Raw genomic sequence first — 19,130 nt, forward strand, 5'->3', positions numbered from 1 at the left:
TATTTATCTATTTATTTTTTTATTTATATTTTAGGATTTAGATATTAATGAAAGTTTGTTTGGTGTGGATTAAATATTTTTAAAATTATGTTAATTTTTTTAACTTATTGTTGTTGTTGGGCGTTGTAAAATTTGATAAGATTTTCATAAAATGTTATTGTATGTTTTTTATTATAAAATAAATATAGAATAATAAAAAGGTATTATCGTGATTTCTATTTTTTTGTTACACTGATCAATGAAAATCAAAAGTATAAAGACAATCACTGCAAAGTACAGACATGCTTTGTAACTATTTCTATGTATCAGACTGTCATCTTTGCTCATTACTGTTCTCTTTAACGAATCAAACGGGCCTTTAAGTTTGGCATGACAGATGGATCATCAAACATGTCTCTATAGATATTTGATTGAATTCTTTTCTCTCAACTCAAAATCCCATAAGCACCCTCTGAGAGTCAGGCTTCTTCTTTCTGAGTATTTTTCGTATTTTCTAAGGGATCCTTTGTAGTGATTCAATAGTCTAGAGTTTAACAATTAACTAGTGGATGATTTGTGTCATCAAAAAATTAATATCTATAATTGACTGTTTGGGATAATAAGATTCTCACTTTTTATAATCTTACCTATACAAGATGCAATAAAAGTTTTCAAACGACTTGTTTACTTTGCTCGTTTGATATTGAATCTATCAATCATCTTTACTTAGCCATATACTCGAGCTTAATAGCCCAATTCACTCTTGAGTCCTCAATCAATGAACATGGTATTTATGGCCCTAGCCATTCTTCAGCGTATTTGGTTAGAGTGAAATAATCATATTTTTAACTTCAAAGTGCTCTTGCATATTTCAATTATTCTCAAAGATTAATCATTTATTTGTGTTTTTTAAATATTATCTTGAAGCCAAAAAAAAAAACACGAAAATTGAAGTCTTAAGTTCTTGTGTTCATGTGAGTGATCTTAGGGACACTTCAACCATCATTATCCTTGGCTAAAACCACATATGTTTGTTCATTTGTGTCTATTGGACGGTTGATTCCCCTGAATTATCTCTCCTTTATTGCTTCTAGTTAATTTTCACTAGAAGACTATAGATGTATTTCTATTCTTTTTTAGCTTGATAGTTTGATATTTGTCTCTTCATTATTTATTTATTTACTCTTTTGTCTAATATATTTTTTTATATTTTTTATCCAATTAATCAGTGATTTATTCATTTTTACATTAAAAAAAACCACTCCCTTTTATTCATTTCTGTTATTTTTATCTGTTTGGTATTATCACTTGCTTTGTTATTGAACAGAAAACCCAACAAAAAGGAAAATATATAAATTTTATTTGCATTTCCATTAATTACCCCACTGTTTTTTTAGTCTCCACATTTAAAAACCAAAAAAACGACCCATAAATATCACAATATCACGCGAACAACTCACCAACCGGAGCCGAAAGTTGCGTTTTTTTGGTTTTTTATTTTATTTTATTTTTCCTTTTATTTTATTTTTTTCTCTATCTCACTATCTTCGCTTTTTCTCAATCCTCTTGATCCATTGCGGGGCTCTCTTTGCTTCTCCTCTCCGCGCTCCAGCCCCCCATACTCCATCTCTTTCCCCTCTCTTCACTGCCATTTCTCCACCTTCCTCTTGATCGCATCTCCGAATATGGTAAGTCCTTGAGCCACTCCTGTTCATCAGCATTCTTTGATTGCATGGTTTGTGGTACTGGTTTTAGTATTTTTGAGTTTTAGTTTTGATCTGTTGCTGATCTTGAGAATTGTTGATGATATTTGAGATCCATACGTTTAATCTCTTGTTGATTGTCTGGTATCTCTGGTTTGTGGTGAATGTTAGGGTTTATGGATAGATCTATTTCTGTTTGGAAGTGAAATCAGTAGAGATTGCTCTGTTTGCTTTGATTTATATAATTATTGTCGCTGATTTTAAAGATGGTTAGAAAAGTTTGGATTTTTATTTGGATTATTGTTCTATTTTTTACTGATTTAGTTTGTGAATTGCATAGTCATAGAGACTAGTTTAATACATTTGTTATTGCTCTGTTTCCTTACTTTGTTCTTCCATGTTACATTAGATTTGGTTCAGAAATACATATGCTTTTGTTGAGGGATATGGGATGTTGTGGGTTGTGCTTCTGGGTTTTTTGCAGGCCAACGCAGCTTCAGGGATGGCTGTGAATGACGATTGCAAGCTGAAATTCTTGGAATTGAAAGCGAAGCGAACTCATCGCTTCATAGTTTTCAAGATCGATGAGAAGCTGAAGCAGGTTATCGTCGAGAAGGTTGGTGAGCCTATGTTGGGCTATGAGGACTTTGCTGCCAGCCTTCCTGCCAATGAGTGCAGATATGCAATTTTTGACTTTGATTTTGTGACTGAGGAGAATTGCCAAAAGAGCAAGATCTTCTTCATTGCATGGTAAAGTTTCTTTCTTTCTCTTTCTTTTGTCCCATTCTTTGACATCCATAGATTTTCATTTGCATGCATTATGATCATTTGTTCTTTGATTGTGTATTTGAAGGTCCCCGGACACATCAAGAGTAAGAAGCAAGATGCTGTATGCGAGCTCGAAGGATAGGTTCAAGAGGGAGCTGGATGGTATTCAAGTGGAATTGCAAGCGACCGATCCAACTGAGATGGGCCTTGATGTGATTAGAGGCCGTGCCTACTAGAGTAACTGCTACTAATTCTTGCAATGGATACTCCATCTCGCAAATTGGTAGCTTTTATCGGAAATGTTTATAGTCTTGTCGCATGATGAACTTTGGTTGATATTATCTCCTTTCCAAAAGTGACTTTTATTTTGGATATATGATATGGTTTGGTTTGATGGAATCAACATGACAAGTGTGTCCTTGTAGCTGAATTTTTACATGATAATGATATGCGACAATTTGTGTGGTTAAGTGGTGCAGGTATATCTTGCAGTCAACTGATTTATATTCCATTGTTCTGTCTATCTTGCAATTCATGGTTCTTTCTTGTTAAAAATGTTGTATGTTATCTGTTTTATTGTTTCGGAATCCTTTCATTTGTTTACTGCTAGTCTATATATTGTTGTTATTGTAACCTATTGCTGATAGTAATATTGCCCATGACTTTTACTGAATTTATAGTTCTTTTGAATTCTCAGCAACAAGTTTAGGTAGAAATTGGAGGGGATTAGTGGTATACTGGAAATGTTATTAGGTTCACAAGAAGGGCAAAGAAATCTACTGTCAATGTTGGCTGATATTAAAAGGTAATTGATTTGAGTTTGTAGTTTTTATTAGTTGATGTTATAGTTGTTGGGTAAAAAGTGTTTAAATCTTTGAAAAATTGGTAGAGAACTGAGACTTACCTGATAGATAGTAATGCATTTCTTTCTTATTTGTTGCTTTGAGTAAAAAAATTGAAATTAGGATTTTTTTTTTTTGGGTGACATGGAAGATTGGATTTTTGAGTTTGAATTATAAGCAAAAATAATTATTAGAAAGTTATTTTGTGATTTTAAATAGGCATCATTTTCTTAATTTGAGAATCAAGAGGAGCTCACCTACTAGTTGTAAAGCTAATTGTTGAAGTAGTTGTGGAAAATGACTTGTGTGATGGAATCCTTTTCTTTGTATCATCACATCTTATGTTCCCTCTTTTCATTCTCTTTTCTCTTGATTTTTATTCTCTTTATTCCTGAGCCACTTCAGTTGATGATCTTTTTATATTTGGCATCTGATTCAAATGTAACAACAAATTAATGGCTTTGAGTTTAGTAATAAATCCACTTAAAAAAACTTAGGTACATACTGAATTACCTGTTCACCAAAATTATCATTCATAATCTCAACATAACAAAGGAAGATAAAAAACCAAGGGTATGGTTTGTGGAATGGGAATGATGGTATGGTTAGTGGAATAGGAATGATAGGAGGTTTATTAGGCAAAATGGAAATGGGGAATGAGAACAGTAATAGAAGTGTTTTGCGGTAAGGTATGTAATTGAAAAATTAAAAAAATATATGAAAGAATAATACCGTAAATTTACTTTCATGTTTTTTTATAGATATTGTATAAAATAATAGATGGTGTTTAATAATAATAATAATCATCAAATTTAATAGATTGCAAAAAAATTTAAATTTATTTAATTATTATCCATTTTAAATTATTTTATTTAAATAATTATATATAATAATTCATGTAACTACTAACAACAAATTGTTATTATTATTATCAATTTTAATTATTATATTTAAACATTTAAATAAAATAATTTATATAGCTATTAACAATTTTAAATAATTTATTTTAATTGTTTAAAACAATGACAAAAATATCATTTTTAATACAAAGAATGAGATTTCCCTAATTTTGGGGAATAAGATTCATCCAAAAATTCTTATTCTTTAATAAAAAATACTGTTCACTTATATATTTTTTTATTTTTATTTTTTTTAAACAGATAAACCACTTATTCATTGCAAAATGGAACAACAAAATACATTTCAATTATTTAAAAAAATAAAAATAAAAATAAAAATAAAAATGCTGCCTTAATCCCCATATTGAATTTCATTTCAATTATTTTTTAGAGAAAAATAAAAATGTTGCCTTAATCCCCATATTGAATTTTACTTTGTTAGTAATAATATAAAGTGGAAATTGCCAAAAAAACCCTACAATTTTGCCAAATTGCCAAACAAACCCCCATAGTTTCGGAATACCCAAAAACCCCTTCCTTTTTAACTCCATGATTTTGAAACCCCCAAAGTACGTAACGGCATTAAACGGAGTGTATTTAAAATTTTATGGATCGAAAATGCCCTTGCACGGAAGTCGTGGTCGCACCCATTTCGCGTGTGAGAGGAAGTGGGTGGGTTTTTTTCTTAGGCATTACAAATTGCTTGTCTTCTCTCAACTCGCGACTCCATCTCAACTCGCGTCTCAGTCTCTTCTCTTCCCAAGCACTCTTCCCTTTCCACCGGCGTCTCGAAGAAGAAGTCCCGTGCAAGTATTCGGCATTTCGTCACTTTGCAGTCTAAGGTATTCATTATGGTTTTTTGTTAACTATTCTGTTACGAAGAGACATTTTTTTCGGTTTTGGTTTGTGATTTTTGTTTTTTTGTTGGAAGACATCAAGCTTTCGAGGGGATTAATCGTTTCGGAGTTTTTGTTAGTCTGCAGGGAGATGTCTCGGCTAGGGTTTTTGTTTTGTTTTATATTTTTCGCTCTATGTATACTGATCGAAATGGTTTTCCGATTGTTGTGCTTTGTGTAATGTTTATAATCTACGTTTACTCTTTCGATTGATATGGTTGCGATTGTAAAAATGAGGGTCTCCGCTTTAAACAATGAGCTTTACCGTTTAAGTTAGTTCGTCTCCGTTTAATTATTTGTATCTCGCTTTTAATAGTATACGCCATCGCTTAAAAAAATGATATCGGTGTTTAAGAACCGAGTGTTTACCGCTTTAACAAATTACATTTCCGCTTAACAATGTGCTATTATTGTCGTGAGGCTTGTGATTATGGCGGTCAATCTAGTTAATGGGCGATGCTACTTGACACCCTGTGAGTGGAGACCGTGGGTCGAATTGAAAGTTCACATATTCCCTCGACATCGGGAGATCATCCGAAGGACACCGCTCACGACGATTCATCGAGTTGGAAGTCAGTATACCAAGAGCGGGCCCTTCTTGACTCTCTCGTTGCGAGATACGATAACCGCATCAATAAATTCGGGATCGGGAAAGCATCTCGACTTTCGAGCCTCGAAGATGTGGCAATCGTTCTCGGCTGCGTATGCGATGGGGAGGCGATCGTGTTTCGAAGAAGAAAACACGGTCGACTTTCAAGAGAGGTATTTATCGAAGACGTACGAGAGCACAGAGACTCCATCGGGAGCACTCTTCGAAAGAACTCGCTGGACGAGAGGGAGAAGAGGAGAATTTTGCCAAACCATCGATGGTGTACCTCCCGGTACAATCCTCTTCCCAAATACCTCCCCTGCCGATTCCCTAACCGGATCGTTGATTATGTCGATGATCTACCCGGAATGGGGCGCTACGCATGGGCGCAAGCGACGCACAGTGGCTTATGGAGGACATACCACAAGCCGCTACCCGAGTGCAATCTAGATGCGCGGGAAGAAGACCAACACCGGATATGTTAAGAGTTGCACGGTCGCGCTTAATATCTGGTTTTACGAGCTGACCGGAACTGGAAAGAAAGTCCGTTTCTACAAGATCCCAAGGATGCTGTGCTACGGTGAAAATACTTACCGGAAGCAAGCTGACGATAGAGACGAGTTTGTCATCTCTCGAAGGAAAAGAGGTAATAATTCAAAAAAATATTTTGTTTAACTCGTAGACTTTAACGCTTTAACCATATCATTTACCGCTTTAACTTTATTCATCTATCGCTTTAACATTATAACTTACCGCTTTAACTTTGTTCAACTACCGCTTAAACTTTTTAGTTTAATGTTTAATTTGTTTGTTCTATCGTTTAACACAATAGGTTATAACGCTTTAAATATACTGAGTTACATGTGTAAATATAGTTTTAATTGTTTAAACTAAATAATTTCGCTAAGATTGTTTGCTTTTACACATGCTAGTTTCCTGAAATGGTTCCGCGAATCGTCGATGAAGAAGTATTTGTTCGAAAGCCAACCGTCGGTCGGATGCTATTGCTCCCGAACCGCTTGCTCAAAGGCAAGATGAGAGGGCAACCTCTTCCCTTGCTGCTGGGACGCTCGCTCTCCCGCTTCGAGGCCAAAACGCATTCGTCGAGGCCGGAGAAGCCCTCCCCCACCCCGCCCGACCGTGGCTTCCCCCCCGACCGTGTCAGCCCCCCCGAACGTGGCGCCTCGCCAGGGCACTAGGGCGAGGATGTCATCGCAACTCTCATGCAGGGCTTTCGCGATTTTTGATGATCGAGTTTCCTCGCTTGTCGCTCGGGTGGAGGCATTGGAAAAGTCGGTCACGATCACAATCGATCGCGCCTTCCCTTCAAACAAATGAAGCACCCGGGACGGATACGGCTCGGAGTTCGACGACGAGGACATCATCGGGGTGGCCCTTCAAAGACGGCCTCATTCAAGAAGCTTGCAAAAAGAGGAAAACAATAATGCCTCGTCTCCACCCGCTGCCGTGACGATGAAATAATAGCAGCACCATCGACGGTCGATGTTGTTAACGCTGATGACATGCCCATCACGGTGGAGGAGATCGAAGATGGCGCCGAGTTTGCCGTGGTGGAAAAAGATCGTCGACTCGTTGTTGACGACATCATGCATACGGTGGAACCGGCTGCCGACAGATGCGGCATCAAAGATGGACACAATCCATGAAGAAGAACAACCGGACAACGCTGTGTCTCCCATCGATGCTCGCCGCAGTGGAACTCACGGTTGAGAAGGTCGCTGAGTCTATCCTCAACGAAGTGGAATTCACGGTGGAACCAACGGCTGACCGTGCCGCATCGAAGGCAGACACAATCCCACAAGAACAAGAAGCATGTAAGGAAGTGTCTCCCGTTGATGCTGCCGTCGTGCCCCCATTAAAGGAAGCCAATAAAAAAGTAGAAGAACTTCGGAAAGTCTTCATTCCGAAGAAAAAAAAATACGTTGGCCAATCGCGCCTCAATAAGTACGAGCAGGAGTTGATAAGGATCTTCCTCAACTGCCCTATGGACAAGTAAGTTTGAAGTTTTTATGATATTGTTTAAACTGTTTTAGTTACCATTTAAGTAGGAGCGTTAACGTTTAAAATTTACAGATAACATTTAACTTATAAGTGATACCCTTTTAAATATTACCGCTACTGCTTAAACATTCAATATAGAATTTAAAGTTTATACTTTAACGTTTAATTTTATACTTACAACATTGTTTACATGTCTTTGTTCCGCTCAACCACAGAGACTGTCGTGTGGAAGAATGACTCGTCGACACCACACGGGCCAATCTATTCGACCCGCTCGAGGGGAAGGAGATGGTCGCGCAGCGATGTGATGGACGCATTCGTATGTATCTTGCAAAAGACGATGAGCGTAGTGCCATATCGTTATAAGAGGCGCGCCCATCACACCCGGCCCACCGGCCTTGTTCATGTCAAAAGCAGGCGACGACGCATACGAATCCACGATGGCTATGATTGGAGATGCCGCGCGAACTTGCATGAAGTGGACATCGTCATCCTCCCGATAATTATGAGTGGCCACTTCCATGTCGCTCGTCCCTCGACAATGAAAAAAACAAGAATACTGGGCATTATTCTTCATGCCAAAGCGAAGAATACGATAAAAAAACGCGCTAGAAATGGTAAGTGCTTTAATAATTTGTGTTTGTGTAATAGTGTTCGGTAAATAATCGGCATTCTAATATGAACTTGTATATCTCGACAGTGAACCTATTCGACATCCCATGATCGACATGGAGTTGGGCGAGTCGGCGACCGCAAAGTACCCGCTTGTTCACGTACATCGAAGCCCCACTGACGTAAAAAAGGAAGTGTCGATCGCAGCGTCTATGTCATGCGGTTTATCGAGCGCTACTCACGGTGAGAAGCTACGGGTACCGTAGACCGACGTCCCTTATCTGCGATTAAGGTATGTTTCCCGCATACTTAGGGAGGGAGGCAGCCCAGGCATCATAGCCAGAGGGAGTCTTGCAAGCGGGTTCTTAGTCATTCTTTCTATATTTGTATACACGATTCTTTCTTTAATAATCCAGATTCATTGTTTAACATACACTTTCGGTGTTTAAGTATATAGTTCATTGTGTAAATATCAATGTAATTGTTTAAACTCCGCTTTTACTCGTGTAAAAACGAACCGTAGGGGAGTGTACGCAAGCGGGGTCATAGTCATCAGTATAGGTGTAATAGTTTCAAATGTAAAACCGCTTTAAATTCAATTCATTTTTCCGAAGAACATGACAAATTTTTGTCAATGTAAATGTACATGTATCTAAATTCAATTAAATTCATTCTGCTTTCGCTTTTGAGGTTCTCGTTCTTGTTGGATGATATTGTAGTCCGCAGGTACATTATCGGGTAGGGTTCTGTTTTCATTTTTCATTTTCATTATCGGCTAATATCAACATTCATTTTTAATCGTATAATGATAACTTTTGCCCTTTAACTTTCGTTTTCTCTGTTTAAGTTTAGGTTTCTCTGTTTAAATTTAATATTTTTCTGCTTTAAAAATATCCTTATTATTTAATAATATCAATGTAATTACAACAAAAAAATATACTTAATATTTTCTCGTTTAAAAATATCCTTATTACTTAATAATCTCTTATAGAGTGTAATGTAATGTTCCGATTTTTTTATGTGCGACGGGAGTGGAAACGCTTGGGGAACCGAGCGTGTATTAATTACGCTGGGGAACCGCTAGCACCATCCCGTTGTACATTTTTAAGCGGATACAAATTTATTTTTAAACGATAAAAAAAATAACGAGTTAAACAGAGAATAAAAATATTTAAAACGTAAGAGATATATTTAAATATAAAGTTCAATATTTAAACAATAATAAGAAGTATATACACAATGCCTAGTCGGCAACGATTCATTCCACGATCTGCGATTGTGACCGAAACGCGTACAATGGCTACAACGCAACTCTGCGGACCCTCGGGACGCTACGACTCGATCCTCTTTCGCTCAGGACACCCGAGTTGCCTTCTCGTCACAGCGGTCGCAAACGCAGTCGCGATTTTCATCCATCGACTCGTCATCGTCTCGGTATGGGGAATATAGCTTCCTTATACGCCATTTTTGAAGTCGAAGCTTCCTTCCACAGATCACTCGGTGTTTCTCGTTCTTCGAGAATTTGAAGTCAAAATTCCTTTTGATTGCAAAAATTCCTAAGTGCGTCTCGAAATGTTCAACGCCTTCAAAACATCTGTCCAATATCCAACGACAACACTTCGACTGATCGGATGAGGAAGGAAGGCATGCCACACCCTCGAGCTCGCCATGATGTGGAGCGAAGCTACCGCCAGATTCGAATTCCCGCCAACACTTTAGTTTAAACGAACACGATCAATATTTAAAGCAGAGACACAAAAATATTTAAACGATAAACATAAATCTTAAACGTTAAAACAAAAAAAGTTAAATAATAAGTTAATAAGTTAATCGGAGACAATAGTGTTTAAATGGAAACTTGATAAATGTAAGCAGATGGCAGGGGATAATAAACAATAATTAACTTCTACAACTATATAGACATAAAGCGAGAAGAAACTTACAACGAGAAGAACTCGCTTTTCGATGAGGATACGATGCCACATCATCCGTCCCTCAACAACAAGATCAACAATGTAACATTTGAAGATGGAGTGCACGTGACACATGCTGCTGGAAGTCAACCTCGTTTTATATGAGACATACTGCTTTTATGTCCATCGGGATGTGATAAACTTCACCCTCGACACGGGAAATATCGAGACCCCATCGCTCACATATTTCAGCTAACACCGATTCCCCAGAAGTCGTGCAGTGAACATTAGCACTCGTCCCCTCCCCGTCAGTATCTAGCAATAGCACAAAAACTCTCCATAATTTAATCGGAAGAGCTAAAAGCCCGAATACACCAAATGAGGAAGAAGAAAAAGAAGAAGAAGAAGAAGAAGAAGAAGAACAAGAACAAGAACAAGAAGAACAAGATATGAGCCTTCTAAAACTTTGTTTGAGAAAAAGCAAGCAGGAGGAAAAAAAAATTGAAAAAAACTATGCATAAAAGAAAAGTTATGATTAGGACCATTTTTTTCCCACTTTTGCAGGCGAAAAAAAGGAATTTCATATCGCTGACCCACTTCAAACTTACCTAGGGGGTTAAAAGGAATGTAAAATATAACGGAGACTGTCCAGGGGTGTCAAAAGTTGAAGGGGGTTTTTGGGAAGTTTTGAAAATTACGAGGGGTAAACAGTAATTTTCCCTAATATAAATGTATATGTTCAGTTTTTAAGTAAAGAAAAAACAAATACTTAATAAATATTTTTTTATCCAAAAATCTATTGGCACGTGATCTCAGCGTTCCCTCCACGCTCCAAGAAAAATACCATCTTGCTCATCAATCCAACGGTTTCCAAACAACCCAATAGAAAGAGACCACGTGTTCCACTGGGTCATCGCCTGTGCGTCTAAGCCGTCCATTCAATTAGAAACCTTTTCTCAAATCAACGGCTTAACAATATCCACGTCATTTATCCGCCTGTTCACTGTCAACCAATCACAGCACGTTTCGTCCTCCTATAAATATATCACCGAACCTGAGAACCCATAGAGTCGCAGTATTCGTGAGCCCTACTTCGTCTTTCTCGCTCGTAGTTGCTCTTCAATCTTGGTATCAATGGCGCCCAAGGCCGAGAAGAAGCCAGCGGAGAAGAAGCCGGCATCCGAGAAGCCGGCGGAGGAGAAGGAGAAGAAGACCGTCGCCGAGAAGGCTCCCGCTGAGAAGAAACCCAAAGCTGAGAAGCGTCTTCCATCCAAGGACTCTGCCTCCGGGGATAAGAAGAAGAAGAAGAAGGCCAAGGGAACCGAGACCTACAAGATCTACATCTTCAAGGTGCTTAAGCAGGTTCACCCAGACATCGGGATCTCCAGCAAGGCCATGGGTATCATGAACTCCTTCATCAACGATATCTTCGAGAAGCTCGCTCAGGAGGCATCTCGCCTGGCTCGCTACAACAAGAAGCCGACCATCACGTCACGCGAGATCCAGACCTCTGTTCGTCTTGTTCTTCCTGGCGAGCTTGCGAAGCACGCCGTATCCGAGGGTACTAAGGCGGTGACGAAGTTCACCAGTTCTTGAGCGGCGCCCCAATGTGAACATCTTTTTAGGGTTTTGTGACGTGCTTTAGTGTCTTTCTTTTTTCTGGTTTTTGTTGATATTTTGTCTTGTTTTGGTGTCTCTGAAGAATCATGCTATATATATTTTTAATCTAATTTTAGTATTTTGTTTCTTTAATTATATCATTATCATCTATATTTTATTTGGCCTTTTGTGGTTCATTAAACAACATGCTTTATTATATCTCGTGAGGTTATTTTTTTTTTAAATTTAGAAATTCAATATCTAAATTAATTCGATCAGTTTGAAGGTCAAATTTTGGTCTTTCTTAGACTTTTAATATTAAAATTTATTAATAAATATTGGGAATATATGACAACATCTATCGATTTAGATAGAAATTAATTAAATACAATGGACCTTTTTGTAAATTCGCTATATATATATATATATAGATATGTTTTGGGGTCAAAGTTTTGTACATCCGCGGAAAGCGTTTTCTCCTTCGTCTTCGCTGCTGTCGTCGCCGACCCCGCCGAGCCGAGATTGAGAGGAATCTCTAAAGGCAGGGGAACCTCCCCTCTTTCGGAGATCTCTCCAGGTTCCATCCAATCCCTAGATCGATCCAAGGTTTTGATCTCTCTCTTCTCATTGATCTGTTTCTTTGGTTTTCTTTAATTAGAGATCCAGATCCGGAGGCATGGCGATGGCGGCACGGAGGCTGAAGGATCTTCAGGCGCAGCCAGGGAACAAGACGTGCGTGGATTGTGCCCAGAGGAACCCTCAGTGGGCGTCGGTGTCCTATGGCGTTTTCATGTGCCTTGAGTGCTCTGGCAAGCACCGCGGCCTTGGGGTGCATATCAGCTTCGTCCGTTCTGTTAGTATGGATTCCTGGTCGGAGATCCAGCTTAAGAAGATGGAGGCTGGAGGCAATGATCGCTTCAACGCTTTCCTCGCTGGGTATGGCGTCTCCAAAGAGACGGACATCGTTTCCAAGTATAATACCAGCGCCGCTGGAGTTTATCGAGATCGGATACAGGCCCTTGCTGAGGGTCGGACGTGGCGGGATCCTCCCGTCGTTAAGGAAACCCTCAAGGCTGCTGGTAAGCCTCCGATCAGTAATCATGGTTCTTCCAAGAACGGAGGGTGGGATAGCTGGGATGGCGATGAATTCCAACCTTCGGATATGAAGAGGAATCAGACTGTGGGCGACTTCAGAGCTGGGAACGGCGGGAGGGGAACAGGAGAACATCCGACGAGATCCAGGTCGACGCAGGACCTCTACACGAGATCGCAGCTAGAGACATCCGCAGCGAACAAGGAGAGCTTCTTCGAGAGAAAGATGGCAGAGAATAACTCGCGGCCAGAGGGACTCCCACCGTCTCAGGGTGGGAAGTATGTGGGCTTTGGATCAACACCGCCGCCATCGGCTCAGAGGAATACTTCTCAAGGCGATATGTTCTCTGTTGTTTCTCAGGTGAAATTTCCCTGCCTTTTCTTGGATTTAACTCGACGTGATCAGAATTGCTATTTTTTTTAATATATATATATTTTTTATATCTGTATGATTCTGCGCATATGTTTTACAGGCCTATTAATTTATTTCAGGATTTTTTTTGTTAGTGGAGATTAATTAATTGATTATTAGTAGAGTATCAACTGCAATGCTCATGAGATTGATTTTGTTTTAGGAGATAATGCAAGTTTTGATTTTAGTTTTTGTGAGCCATATCTATCAAAGGGAAAGATCTATCTTTGGAGACAATTTGTTATTCATGGTTATGGTAAGACGCATAGATGACAGGAATGATATTCGAAGCTGTGATGAAACTTTCAGAGCTGTTTAGTGATATAGGTCTTAAATGTCAATATGATATCTAATTTAGTTCTGCAAACCTAAAATTAAAAACAAAGGTTCGACTTAACTCCAGCTTAATTTCTGGTGATGCAGAATGATTGATTGGTTGTTCTTAGTGCCTGCAAGTTGAAATAATTTCAGGAAGGTGATGAACATGATGCTTAAGCAAAAGCATTAACCAACCTTGTATGAGACATAATATAATTCTTTGCAGCAAATAATGTGTCTGCTCTTCTGGTTCGAAGATAATATTGCTAGTGTTCTGTGATGGTGAGTGAGATAATAGATGATAGATCTTCCACCATAAGTGGATAAGCGGATATGACACAACATATGTTGAATCAACTGGTATATTCCCATAATTTTAACTAAAGTGAAAGAATGGCAAGCAAAGTTCATGTCTCTTATGTCACAGTAGACCAAACCATTTTAATTTTTTATTATTAGGTTATTTTATGTATGGCAAAATATCCACCTTGGATTCTTGGAGCTGAGTGGTAATTAAAACAGGAGATAGAGAGTTGAATAATGCATTGCAATAGATGTAGGATTATAACCTTTTAAACTTAATGATTTTGTTGTTAAATAATCAATCCTTGCATTATGTAGCTCTTCTTTGTTAGTTGTCAATTTTCTTGATGCAGGGTATTTTGTTAATCTTATCTTTATATTTGCGTTTGAAATTCACTTACAAAGCTCGTTCTCTTATCATAATACTTGTTCCTAGGGTTTTGGCAGATTATCCCTGGTTGCAGCATCTGCTGCTCAGTCAGCTGCTACTGCCGTCCAAGCGGGTACAAAGGAACTGACAGCCAAGGTATTTTATTTTATCTTATTTTTTAATTATAATGATGGTTATCTATCCTGCTTAACTTGTTCTAATTCTTATGAGCAAGATTGGGAGTGTGATGATGAGTGAATCATCAAGGCTTCATCGTTGCATTTAATTAAAACTGAAAGTTAAAGATTTGCTCGAAATACGAAGTATATACTTTATTTTATGCAAACTCTGTTTTTTTGAGGATCCACTGTGATAATGAGAAAGATTTCTTCATATCTGTGAACAAGGAAAGTTGTGTACCATAATCAATAGCCAGGTATGGATAGGGGGCCATGGAATACATATAGTGAGCTACGTTAGATTTTTCTGAAAGGGAACTATCTCGTTTTTATATATGAAATTTATATAGAATCTTTGAAAAAAGTACCCATGATTTGACTTAGGTTATCGTTCACGATGAAAAATGTTGTATCACTCCATAGCATTTTTTATTTGTATAATTCCCTTCACAAGCTCTCATCTATTTATTTGCATATTCGTGACAACTGAAACAAGAGTATATACTGAACCAAAGAGTTTAGTGAGGTGTCTTTCCATCTCACAATTATTTGATATTGCTATCTTCCAAGCTAAAGTCTGCCTACCTTTAAAAAACACAGGTTAAAGAAGGCGGCTATGATCATAAGGTGAATGAAACAGTGACTGTTGTGACTTCAAAAACCAACGAAATTGGTCAGAAGACTTGGGGAATCATGAAAGGTGTTATGGCAATGGCATCTCAGAAGATTGAAGAATACACAAAGGAAGGTATTAACTGGAAAGAAGATGATTGGCAACAAAGCGGAGCAGAGAGACATGGTCACTATCAGGAGTATAGCAGGCAAAGCGGTAATGAGTCGAACCCTTCCGTAGATAATTCAAACAGGAAACACAGTGCTGGTGGTTCCTGGGATGATTGGGATGAAAAGGAAAAGGCCAAGCCTTCTAATAAAAGCACACCAAGCAGTGATAGCTGGGCAGGATGGGACGATGTGAAGGATGAAGATGGCTATGAGAGCTACAACCACATTTCATCAAATGAGGGTGTGAATCAGAATGGGAAATCAAGTTCAGCGTGGACAGAAGGTGGCTTCCGTTAGCTTTTCATAATTTGTTTTATTTGTTATTGTTAAAGAGAATCGGATATTTTTATATTTGTTAGGCAAGTTGGAACTTGTTATTTGTTACTATTTCTTGTTGGAATGCTGCCAAAATTATATGCTCTCATTTGCTGGCCTTGTTATAATGCAATTTGAAAGTTCAGATGTGCTGCATTACTAATACACATTGTATACGGTATAATGCTCCTAACACTATGGTTCCTATACATTATTACAGCTTCATGGCATATCCACAGCTACTTCACTATTGTCTAGTACCAAAGACACCGGAGTCTCAATGTCATGCCTCTGCACAACCAGCACCGAAGAAGCTATGCTGTGCGCGGACGACATTAGTGTGTCCCCGACTAGTCCCAGCTCCGCGGTCCGCCCACCAAGCTCGGCCACCATCGGACAATAGGATTGCCCCTTCCCCACTATCACCAATTCATACTCCCCACTCCGACCAATCTCTATCACCACTTCAACTGCGCTTCTCACCGACCGCTCTTCATACCTCATTCTCCCTTCCGTCCTCTTCCTAAACTCCTCCACCGCGGCATTGTCAAACTCCTACACATCAGAGAGATCACATCTCATTATACTGAGCCATCACATAATCACTATACATATATTTATAATTGTATAGAAAAAAGAAGTATATACCTTTTCTGTATCAGCAGTGGAGAATGTGTAGACATCTTTCTCACAGTACTCTTCTTTTGATTTGACAAAATTCATCACAGTGAGCTCAACGCCGGGGTGCTCAACCATTTTCCCGGCCAACTGCAACACTTCCCTATCATCAGGTCCCCCAAAGAACACCACACACACCTTCCAACCAACCTCCTCTGTTCCTTCTTGTGAAGCTCGTCTACTTAACCCCCTGTCCACAAGCACAGCCACAGTGCACGGTGACTTTTCTAAGACCTTTTGTTTCACTGCTCTCCACTCAACTCCCATGTTCTCTACCAACGGAACTACAACTAGAGAAGCCTGCTTCTCTCCTGCCACTCTGAACACCTCCTCATGCATGCTTGACATCGCCGACACTGCTTTCATTGCCCGGACCTGGACTCGGCCAAGCTGGCCGTAAGTCTCGAACGTTACGGACACCGAGTCAGGTGCAATACTTGCACAGCCGAATGGCAGTGCGCTGGCTCTCGCCATGATGATTGACGAGAACCTTTCAGTGAGTTCAACCAGATGAAGTATATAAAGCTTCAATGCTGATTTCTTAGTACCTCCACGGATCATTTCTATGAAGTTTACCAAAGAAGAGACATCACGGTTTCCATGAACGCAAGCAAGCACACGAAACTCTTTAAATTCATCGCAGGGATGCGTGGTGCTCTGCTGAACTTTCCGGCCATTGTACATTGCCGGTTTGTAGATAGCCATGACCGCCGGCGTGGTCATAAAGGTGGTGAACAGAGCCATGACGACCATGATAGCAAACGTCTCATCATTAAGAACCTTCTTCTCCTTCCCAATATTCAGCACAATGAGCTCAACGAGTCCTTTAGTGTTCATAATAACTCCAAGAGTAAACGCTTCTTTTACAGTCATCTTGCACACAAGCGCCACCAAGAACGTTCCGATGATCTTTCCGGCGGATGCCACGGCGATCACCAGCACCACCAAGCCCCACGCTTTCCCCCCACTTATCGTTGCCACGTTAGTCTTCAACCCACTGGACGCGAAGTACAACGGCAAAAGTAACCCGGTGACGAAGTCCTCTATCCTGTCTATGAGTTTTCCGGCGAACTCCCCTTCCTTCGGCACTGTCAACCCGAACACAAAAGCTCCGAAGATGGAGTGAATTCCAATCATGTCCGTCATGAAACCAGATACCAAAACTCCGGCCATTGTCAAACTAATCCATATCTCATTCTCAGCTTCCCTTCCTTCAGCCCTCTTCGCCACCCACGCCATCACCGGCTTCACTAGAATCATTTCCACTAGTACAAACACCACACCGGAGGCGAGAACCAGTAAAGAAACCAGTGGGCTTTTATGGTGATCACCACCAGAGATAGCTATAGCGAGAGCTAGCAATATCCACGCAGCAACATCATTGAAAGCAGCAGCAGCCATGGCAGTCTCACCGAGAGGCGTGTTCAAGAGCTTGAGCTCAGCGAGTATGCGGGCGAGAACTGGGAAAGCAGTGATAGAGAGTGCGACACCGATGAAGACAAGGAAGGGGGCATAGCCAACTGAGTGTTCACCGGAGATGGCATTGCGGAGAATGAAGGCAATGCCAATGCCAAGGGTGAAGGGGAAGGCAATGCCTGCAGTTGCAATGGATAAAGCTCGACGGCCGCTGCGTTGAATAGAACGGAGCTCAAGATCGAGACCGACGATGAAGAGGAAGAAGATGAGACCTATGTTGGCTACTGACTCTAGAATTGTTGTGCTCCATGCTGGGAATACTCTTTGCATGTATGTCTGGTTACGTCCCAGTGCTGATGGACCTAATAGAATCCCTCCCTGCCATGAAATCATGGTTATATTTGGATGAATACATATATATATATCTTTACAAACATAATGAAGATGATATTATGAACACTTACAACAATCTCAGCAATGACTTTGGGTTGGCGAAGAGGTTTGAAGAGAAGAGCAAGAGAGCGACTAAGGAATAGAACAAGAATGGTTTGGATAATGAGAAGAGGAAAGGCAAAGTTAAGAGGGTTATCCCCTTGCCAAACTCCACTTGATGATATCTTGATAGCTGTGATGTTCACTGCCATGATTAATTCTTCTCTAATGCTTGCTCTTTCATCAACTCCATGCATATCTATGTCTATTTATAAGAAACAAAAAAACATTAAAAGGCTTGTTGCATTGGTATTTAAGTTGTTTGGAAAAAACAGGACATATGCACAAAAATACATTTCTAGTTGCATGGAGTCATGGTCTTCTTACTCATCTCATGAATTAGTTGTAAGGTTTTCATTGGATGATGAGTTTGTTCAATTGTAAATATGAAACATGAAACTTCCTTGTATCTTAATGATCCATATATATATATATATATCTGTTTTTATTTGTATATCAATATAGAGTCCATTGGAAATGGAGCAGTTAAACATCAACTTCATTTACCAAGGTTCTTGCAGAGGGGGATTATCCCAATGAGCATGATGTATTGGAAACCATTTGAAGGGAGTTTGATAAGGTTTGGTCATCCAGATTCCAGGTTCACTGAAACATCTTGAAAGATGTGAAGAAAGATACTGGATGATTGAAGGCTTTGCCACCATTTCACTTCTTTGGCTTCTTGTTTTTGTCCTCTCATTAAAACTATGCTCTTTGATTAATAAATTGTAAAGTTGACCTTGTCTAATAATGTACATTTGCCATTCAATCATATCAAATGTTTTGTTAGGTATCAAGTTGGTGGATTAAGATTAAATCTTGCTTGTATTTGTTTTTTAATTCAAGATTAACTAAATAAATAAAAAAAATATTATATTTATCAACTTAAATATTATATTTGTTTTTTTGCTATCTTTTTTATTTTTATTGCGCGCATGTATATACATACG

At 39.1% G+C, this 19,130-nt stretch overlaps 4 protein-coding genes across 5 annotated transcripts; 3 read left to right on the forward strand and 1 right to left on the reverse strand.

Annotated features, from left to right (window-relative positions):
* Positions 1-1,464: 1,464 nt before the first annotated feature.
* Positions 1,465-2,928, forward strand: LOC120273621 (actin-depolymerizing factor 7). Its single transcript, XM_039280287.1, has 3 exons — positions 1,465-1,667; positions 2,167-2,432; positions 2,536-2,928. The coding sequence occupies exons 1-3, from the start codon at positions 1,665-1,667 to the stop codon at positions 2,684-2,686; spliced, it is 420 nt and encodes a 139-aa protein (XP_039136221.1). The 5' UTR covers positions 1,465-1,664; the 3' UTR covers positions 2,687-2,928.
* Positions 2,929-11,293: 8,365 nt separating this feature from the next.
* Positions 11,294-11,958, forward strand: LOC120273619 (histone H2B.11). Its single transcript, XM_039280282.1, has one exon. It carries the CDS (start codon positions 11,358-11,360, stop codon positions 11,817-11,819), a length of 462 nt encoding a protein of 153 aa, XP_039136216.1. The 5' UTR covers positions 11,294-11,357; the 3' UTR covers positions 11,820-11,958.
* Positions 11,959-12,264: 306 nt separating this feature from the next.
* LOC120273615 (probable ADP-ribosylation factor GTPase-activating protein AGD6) lies at positions 12,265-15,739 on the forward strand. Of its 2 annotated transcripts, none has more exons than XM_039280275.1 (4): positions 12,265-12,399; positions 12,481-13,275; positions 14,384-14,473; positions 15,097-15,739. In XM_039280275.1, exons 2-4 carry the CDS (start codon positions 12,499-12,501, stop codon positions 15,574-15,576), a joined length of 1,347 nt encoding a protein of 448 aa, XP_039136209.1. In that variant the 5' UTR covers positions 12,265-12,399; positions 12,481-12,498; the 3' UTR covers positions 15,577-15,739. The 2 variants fall into 2 exon arrangements, with proteins under 2 accessions (XP_039136209.1, XP_039136210.1); XM_039280276.1 differs by having other exon boundaries at positions 12,489-13,275.
* A 62-nt stretch (positions 15,740-15,801) lies between these two features.
* LOC120273613 (cation/H(+) antiporter 20-like) lies at positions 15,802-18,409 on the reverse strand. The gene is made up of 3 exons (XM_039280273.1): positions 18,153-18,409; positions 16,243-18,066; positions 15,802-16,149 (listed from the first exon to the last, which is right to left on the reverse strand). Exons 1-3 carry the CDS (start codon positions 18,375-18,377, stop codon positions 15,817-15,819), a joined length of 2,382 nt encoding a protein of 793 aa, XP_039136207.1. The 5' UTR covers positions 18,378-18,409; the 3' UTR covers positions 15,802-15,816.
* Between the last annotated feature and the right edge of the window lie 721 nt (positions 18,410-19,130).

The sequence above is a fragment of the Dioscorea cayenensis genome, chromosome 12, assembly GCF_009730915.1.
Source record: "Dioscorea cayenensis subsp. rotundata cultivar TDr96_F1 chromosome 12, TDr96_F1_v2_PseudoChromosome.rev07_lg8_w22 25.fasta, whole genome shotgun sequence".
NCBI classification, from domain to species: domain Eukaryota; kingdom Viridiplantae; phylum Streptophyta; class Magnoliopsida; order Dioscoreales; family Dioscoreaceae; genus Dioscorea; species Dioscorea cayenensis.